Below are 8,365 nucleotides of genomic sequence, written 5' to 3'. Positions count from 1 at the left end.
CTCCCAAGTAGCTGGGACCACAGGCGCCCGCCACAACGCCTGGCTATTTTGGTTGCAGCCATCATTGTTGTTTGGTGGGCCCGGGCTGGATTCGAACCCACCACCTTGGGTGTACATGGCTGGCACCTTAGCCATTTGAGCCACAGGCACCAAGCCAATTATATGGATTATTAAATTTTGGCTCACTAGCTGTCAAATTCAAGTTAGAGATGGGGATTCAGGGAACTAAATTTTCAAAAGAAGTGAGAATTTGAATGTTCCTCAAATACCCCTAGACCTACCCTACCACTCCATGGCTCTCTCCACCATTCTTTTTCTTATCAGCATACACTGACAGAGAAATAGACCTTTGAAGAATTCTTCTGTAAATTACAAAACTGAAAGTATTTAATACTCTGAGAGATACAGAGCATATTTTGTCTTTACTTAATCTTTAAGCCAATGATCAAATTACCCTCATACCTAGAATACTCTCCTGTACTGTAAAAGTTTATAGATAGTGCATTTGGTAACTGTACATAACATTTATATAGGGCTCTTAGTCTGTGAAGCATTTGCACATATGCTACACATATCTGACTTAATCCATACCATATATTCATAAGATACAGTAGAACCGCTGTAAAGGGACTGTAAAAAACTGGTCAACTACGAAGTTGGTCAACATAAGGAACTAGGCCTACTGTATTGACAGGTACATGTGGTACATGTCTGGTGTATGAAAATTAGATCAATTTAAAGAGTTGGTCAATGTAGGGAGGTGGTCAACTATGGAGATCTGTGCTTCCCAAACCCAAGGGTCAGAATCACCTAGGGAAGTTTTGCTAGTCCATTTTCAGTTTTTTGCACCATAATAAAGTAGTAAGATTCAAATTTAAAAAGCATTAAAAGGCCTAGTACATAGACCTTTTTCTCTCCACCCCCACCCCAACTCCACACCTGAGTTCCTAGGCTCACAAAAGAAACTCAATCTAACAAAAAATAGAGGATGTATCCAACCAAGAAATAAATAAAGAAGCCCAAACTTTATTTCAGCATGTTTGACTATAAAATGGTAAAATTGAACACAGTATAAAGAAACATCTTACATCAAAGTTTCCACTTTTCTTCTGAATTGCTTGAACTCTATTGAATAAAACATCAAACTTTCCTTCAACATCTCCACAAGCCAAGCTGCAAACAAGAGATAAATGTTACGGCAATTCAGGAAACACAAATGGGCCTTCCAGGTTTGAAATATACCAGTCTTACTGATCAGGCAGATTCATGATCCAGCTTCTCTGCAGTTAACCTGCAAGGTTCAGTGAACGTAAACCACTGGGCAGCTCCACCTGAAGTTCTCACCAACACCTCCAACTTGCCATTTCTAAAATTTAGCTTACCCTTTCTTCCACAACTGAGCTAGCTTCTCCTCATTCCTAAGTTTTATGGATGGATCTATCACCAAATTGGTCAACAAGAGTCAAAACTCCCCCTATCTAGTCACCAAGTTCTATCAATCTCTTTTTCCAAACATCTTTCACGTTCATTGTGTTCTTTTACTTTCCACTGAGACTATCTTAATAGAGCATCAGTCATTCATTCAATAAACATGTACTAGACACCTACAAAATGGTAAGTACAACATGCCAAGTATATTATGCTCTGCACATACAAAGAAGAGGAAGATTCAGTTCAAACCTGAAAGAGTTTACAATCACAGAAGATACACTAAACATTATAAAAATTTTTTTTAAAAAAAGGACTATAATAGGAGATATGTGTAAAGTGTTAAGGCAGAAGGTAGAATGTGGCAAGAGCTGAGGATGGTAAGGTGGACTGATCCTAAATTGTGAAATGACTTAAGGCCTTAACTTGTTCTATCATCTCATTTCTGAGTTTTTCTAATTCTGATTTACATGGTTTCTCTGCTATGATGCTCATATAATTTTCTTTTCCCCCCTCCCTCCTTTCCTTCTTTTCTAAGACAGGACCTCATTCTTTCACCCTGGTTGGAGAGCAGGCATGATAGCTCACTTCAGCCTCAAACGCCTGAGCTCATGTGTACAAGCAATATAGCTCTCTCAGCCTCAAACTCCTGGGTTCGAGCAATTCTCCTGCCTCAGGCTCCTGAGTAGCTAGGACCACAGGGGCAAGCCACCATAACTTGACTAAATTTTCTTATTTTCTGTAGAAACAGGGTCTCACTATGTTGCTCAAGCAATCCTCCTGCCCCAGCCTCCCAAAGCACTGGGATTATAGGCATGAACCAGACCATACCTGGCCTCATATTTTCTTAATGTCTTTTAACTCATCTTGAAATACTATAGTTTTATTGTTTTGTCAATATATCTTTCCAGTGTGCTTTTAATAATCCATATCACTGAACATTTTCAAGCAGGGTAGACATGATCTTATCTGCTTTAAAAAGACTTTTAATAACAGAGTGAAATGTGGTCTGGTAACCACATTGTTTGTAGGTAACTACAAACAAAAATATCAACAAAAAGCACAAGGACTAAGGAAGGTGGGAAGGAAAGAAATATGATAAATTCAGAATCTGAACACAAACTGGAGTGGGGAAGTAGGATGGGAAATGAAGGAGAAGTATGAATAGAGGATAACTGCAAGGCGGGGCAACTGTGATATGGCAAAGAAGAATCAAAGAGAAAACCAATGACTCTGGCATTAGATAAAAAGTAAGGAACACATTTACCTTTCTTCTTACACCTCTCTTCTTCCTACCTACATCCTACATCAAGCCATCACTTTAATGACTTTTCCTTAAAACATTAAGAGGTTCTCCATTGCCTAAAAAAAAAAAAAAAAAAAATCACAGCTTTCCATAAGCCCTGACCTGTATTTCCACCGCTTTCTCCAAGTTTCCCCAACTGAAACTTTCCCTACTGTCAATATGATCAACTCTTTGCATCTACCATTCCCTGGGGTAGTTATCTCACCTAATAGTCTCACCCTACCCATCCTGAGTCTAAGTTTTCCTCATCCTTCAAGGACTAGCACATCTCTGAAGCTTTCCTGCCTAGCTTAGAAAGACACTCCCTTGTCTAAGACTCAGAGACTCGTATTTCACCATTTCAGAGCAAGCTGTCACAAACTATTAAGCATTTTAACCAATCTTTTGAGTATCACCTCTGCTAGGGAAGGCTTCTGGTCCCTATCAGTTACCAATTTCTAGTGCTCCCACAGGATCCTGCTCTTACAGCAGTTGTTGTATGGAACTGTAATTGTTTCTGGGAGATCCATTGTCCAGTTTATACTACATATATGATAAAGTGCCTCATTTCCTCATCCAGCCTCTTTTCCAGTGATCCCTAAACCATTGAAGAAAGACAGAAATTTGTGAACCCCTGGGCACTTCATAAAAGGGGCTCATGCCTATAATCCCAGCACTCAGGGAGGCCAAGGCAAGAGAAATGCTTGAGGCCAGGAGTTTGAGACAAACTTGAGCAACAAAGCAAGACTTTGTTTGGGTTTTTTTTTTTTTTTTTTTTTTTAAGACAGATCACTATGTCACCCTCGGTAGAATGCCCTGGCAGCACAGTTCACAGCAACCTCAAACTCTTGGGCTTAAGCAATTCTCTTGCCTTAGCCTCCCAAGTAGCTGGGACTACAGGTGCTCGCCACAATGCCTGGCTATATTTTTGTTGCAGTTATCATTGTTGTTTCAGCTGGTCCGGGCTGGGGTTCGAACCCGCTAGCCTCGGTGGCATGGGCACTGAGCCGAGACACTGTTTCTTTTAAAAAAAAAAAAAGAAAGAAAGAAAGAAAGAAAGAAACAAACCAACCAGGTGTGATGGCCTACACCTGTAGCCCTTGCTACTTGAAAAGCTGAGGAAGGAATATCACTTGAGCCCCAGGGTTTGAAGCTTTAGTGAGCTATGACCATACCACTATGCTCCAGCCAGGGCAACGGAGTGAGACCTGGAGAAAGAAAGAAAAGAAAAGAAACAAAGAGAGAAAGAGAAAGAGAGAAATCTATGATCCAACTGTGTTACTCTTTCTCACTCACAAACCATCACCAAGCATTGTTTATTTCACTTCCTTAATGAACCTTAAATCCCTGAACTTTTCCTCTCCCATCAGGCTCCCTAACCCTAGCTGTCCTATACTTTAGATCTGATTTGTTCTCCACATTGCAGCCAGAATCTTTTCCAAAACAAAAATTTGATCATGCAAGTCGTTCTTAAACAATTCAGTGACTTTTTTAAGTCAAAGAAAAAAATACAGCCAAGTAACACATAACAGTGTTTCAACCAATATAGGATCACATGTACAACAATGGTCCCATAAAATTATAAGAGAGCTGAAAAATTCCTATTGACTCAGCCACAGTAACATCCTAACAGTTGTAGAATGCATTACTAACATGTCTGTGGTGATGCTAGTGTAAACAAATTTACTGCATTGCCAGTCATATAAAGTTTAGCACATATAATTATCGTACTTGATAATAATAATGACTATGTTACCGGTTTATGTATCGAGCACACTATACTCATCGTTATTTGAGAGCACTCCTTCTACTTATTTAAAAAAAGTTAACTGGCTCGGCGCCTGTGGCTCAAGCGGCTAAGGCGCCAGCCACATACATCTAAGGTGGCGGGTTCGAATCCCCAGCCCGGGCCCGCCAAACAACAATGATGGCTGCAACCAAAAAATGGCCAGGCGTTGTGGCCGGCGCCTGTGGTCCCAGCTACTTGGGAGGCTGAGGCAGGAGACTCGCTTGAGCCCAGGAATTGGAGGTTGCTGTGAGCTGTGATGCCATGGCACTCTACCCAGGGGGATAGCTTGAGGCTCCATCTCAAAAAAATAAAAAAAAATAAAAAAAGTTAACTGTAAAGCAGTCTCAGGAAGGTCCTCCAGGAGTTACTCCAGAAGAAGGCATAGTTATCACAGGAGATAACTCCATGTATGTTATTGCTCCTGAAAACCTTCCCATGGGACAAGATCACTGATATTGATGATCCTGACTTTGTGTAGGCCAAGGCTGATGTGTGCATTTGTGTCTTAGTTTTTAACAAAAGTGTTCTTCCCAACGCTTATCACTATTGTAATTTTACATTTATCTGAATTCTTTGATTAATACCTGTACCTGAGTCTAGACTATAAGCTCTACTAAGGCAGGAAATCCATCTGTGCAGAGCCTAGCACAATGCCTGGCACACTTCAGCACTTCAACAAATACCTGTTGAATGAAGTCCTTTCTTCCTCATCCTACGGTCCTCTTCCTCCCCAAAAATATACACCAGGGAAGAAGCCCTATGGGTAAATCCTGTCCACCACTGCTCAGGGCCCATCAAGGCCCAATGTCCAGAAGTACTTGTCAATAAGTAGATGAGGTGAGGGAAGAAACTAAGGGGAGATGATGTGTCAGAGACCAGGCCCGCCTAAGATGGAGGCGGCCTAACTCCAGATGCTTCCGCCTCTCCCAGCGAAAGTTGGTAAGAGAATACTTTCCCGGAGACGAAAAAGTTCGGGGAAAAGGCCGGTTCCAGCAAGGCAAAGGTGTGACCCAAGCTCCCTAGCAGCCTCGCCCCTTTTCCTTCTCCCTTCCTGTTAAGGGAAGGCCCCAACGCCCCGCCCGTCTCTACATCTACAAAGAGAAAAAGGAGAGGGAGAGACAAATAGACTGAGAGACTTCCGATTCAGAGTCACTCACACGCGTAGCGGCTTCTGTGCCATTCGTCCGAATAGGTAATGTTAGCACCACCACCTAAAACTGGGAATCCAGACTCGTCCTGCGGGAGAAAATGCTATCGCGCTGCAATAACATGTCACTCACTCCAACCAATGAAAGTTCGCCTAGCTACGGAGAGCGCCAAGGGACAGAACCTCTCTCAGGCGATTGCGCTTCAAGGAAGAAGGAAGGAAGAAGAGTGTTTCACTATTACAATAGCTGCAAAGTAAACACCTGGGAATCAATTTAACCAAAGAGTAAAAGGTCTATACAACGAAAACTATAAAATATTAATGAAATCAACTGAAGAGAAGGCTAGGCGCGGCGGCTAGCACTCTGGAAGGCTGAAGCGGGTGAACTGCTTGAGCTTAAGAGTTGAAGATCAGCCTGAACAAGAGTGAGCCCCTCATCTCTACTAAAAAATAGAAAAACTAGCCGGGCGCTGTGGTGGGCGCCTGTAGTCCCAGCTACTCCGGAGGCTGAAAGAAGAGAATCGCTTGAGCCTGGGAGTTTGAAGTTGCTGTGAGCTATGACACCTGGGCACTCTACCTAGGTGTCAAAGAAAACAAACAAGCAAGCACACTACAAAGCTATAGTAACCAAATAGAACTGAATAGAGGACTCAGTTATAAATCCAGGCCTTTATAGCCAATTCATTTTGACTGCCAAAACATACAATGGGGAAAAGACAAAAGGACAATCCCTTTAATAAGGTGATGGGGATACTTGGTAACCATATGCAAAGAATGAAACTAGACCCCTATCTCTCACCATATACAAAAATCAAATCAAAATGGATTAAAGACTTAAATCTAAAACCCCAAACTATGAAACTACTAGAAGAAAATATTGGGGAAATATTCCCAGACATTGGCCTGGGCAAAGATTTTTCTGTATATTACTCCAAAAGCATAGGAAACAGAAACAAAAAATAGACTAGTGGCATTAAAGTCAAAAGCTTCTGCACAGCAAAAGAAACAACCAACAAAGCAAAGAGAGAATTCATGGAGTAAGAGAAAATATTTGCAAATGGTTCATCTGACAGGTGATTAATAACCAGAAAATATAAGAAGCTCAAACAACTCAATAGCAAAAACACAATCTGATTTAAAAATGGGCAATGGCTGAATTCAATGGGTCACAGCTGTAATCCTAGCATTTTAGGAGGGTAAGACAGGAGAATCACTTGAGGCCAGGAGTTTAAGATCAGCCTGGGCAACATAACAAGTAATGTCTACAAAAAGTAAAAATTAGCCAAGTGTTGTGGCACACACTTGTTAGCACCAGCTACTCAGGAGGCTGAGGCAGGAGGATTGCTTGAGCCCAGGTGTTCAAGGCTGGCATTGAGTTACGATCAAATCACTGCACTCCTGCCTGGGCAATAGAACAAGATCTTATCACACATATTTTTTTTTTTAGGGCGATATATCTGAGTAGACATTTCTCAAAAGAAGACATACAATTAGGTATGTGAAAAATGCTCAACGTCACTAATTACCAGGGAAATGCAAATCAAAACCACCCCAGTTAAAATGGCTTTTATTAAACAGATGAGGAATAACAGATGCTGGAGAGGCTATGGAGAAAGGGGAACCCTCAAAGATAGGAGGGAATGTAAATTTGTATAGCCATTATGGAAAACTGTATAGTTTCCTTGAAAAACTAAAAACAGAACTATCATATAATCCAGCAATTTTACTACTAGTCATATATCCAAAGGAAAGGAAATCAATATATGGAAGAGATATCTGCATTTCATGTTATTGTAGCACTATTTGAAATAACCAAAATATGGAAGCAAACTACATGGATGAACAGATGAAGAAAATGTGGTATATATACACAATGGAATATCACCCAACCATAAAAAAGAATGGAATCTCCTCATTTGCAGGATAGATGAACTGGAAGTCATCATTTTAAGAGAAAGAAGCCAAGCACAGAAAGACAAATATTACATGTTCTCATTCACATGTGGAAACTAAAAAAGTGAATCTCATGAAAAGAGTAGATTGGTAGTTACTAGAGGCCAGGAAAGATTGTAGGGTGGGAGTGGATGAAGAGAGGCTGATTAATGGGTACAATATATAGTTAAATAGAATAAGTCCTAGTGTTCAATAAATCAGTAGGGTGACTAAGTTAATCTTAATCTATTGTACATTTCAAATAGAATAATTCAAATGTTCCTAGCATAAAGAAAAGATAAAGATAGGGTGGTGCCTGTGGCTCAAAGGAGTAGGGTGCCTCAAAGGAATAGGGCCAGAGGTGGCGGGTTCAAACCCAGCCCCAGCCAAAAACTGCAAAAAAAAAAAAAGAAAAGAAAAGATAAAAGATTTAAGGTGATGGGTATCCCAGTAACCCTGACTTGATCATTATACCTTATATAAATGTATCAAATTACCATATGTGCCCCCAATTATGTACTATTACATATCAATAATGTATTATTAAACCTGTATTGTCTTTACAACTTTCCTATAAATCTAAATCTATTCTAAAATAAAAAGTTTATGAAAAGAAAATTCAACCAGTGGAATTTAAGGTAGCTGAAGATAGCTAAACACAGTGGAAGTATAGGAATAATAGGAAATGAAATTGAAATATATTTAAAATAGGGACTTATATGCATGCTAAAAAGTCCACGTTTTTCAATGAAGCCAGGAGACATCACTAAAGGATTCCAAGCAG

General features: G+C 40.4%; 1 protein-coding gene across 1 annotated transcript in view; it reads right to left on the bottom strand.

The window, feature by feature from the left end:
• The window catches only part of CWF19L1 (CWF19 like 1, cell cycle control (S. pombe)), a 35,264-nt gene extending 29,502 nt beyond the window's left edge, over positions 1-5,762 (bottom strand). The window contains exons 1-2 of the mRNA XM_012803545.2: positions 5,660-5,762; positions 1,089-1,173 (exon numbers count right to left, since the gene is read on the bottom strand). Of these exons, the coding sequence (XP_012658999.1) occupies positions 1,089-1,173; positions 5,660-5,682 (108 nt within the window). The 5' untranslated portion in view covers positions 5,683-5,762. The remainder of the gene's footprint in view (positions 1-1,088; positions 1,174-5,659) is intronic.
• Positions 5,763-8,365: the final 2,603 nt, after the last annotated feature.

Source organism: Otolemur garnettii, unplaced genomic scaffold (assembly GCF_000181295.1).
Source record: "Otolemur garnettii isolate 467f Iridium unplaced genomic scaffold, OtoGar3 scaffold00021, whole genome shotgun sequence".
Lineage (NCBI taxonomy): Eukaryota > Metazoa > Chordata > Mammalia > Primates > Galagidae > Otolemur > Otolemur garnettii.
This window is presented reverse-complemented; position numbering and strand designations above follow the sequence as displayed.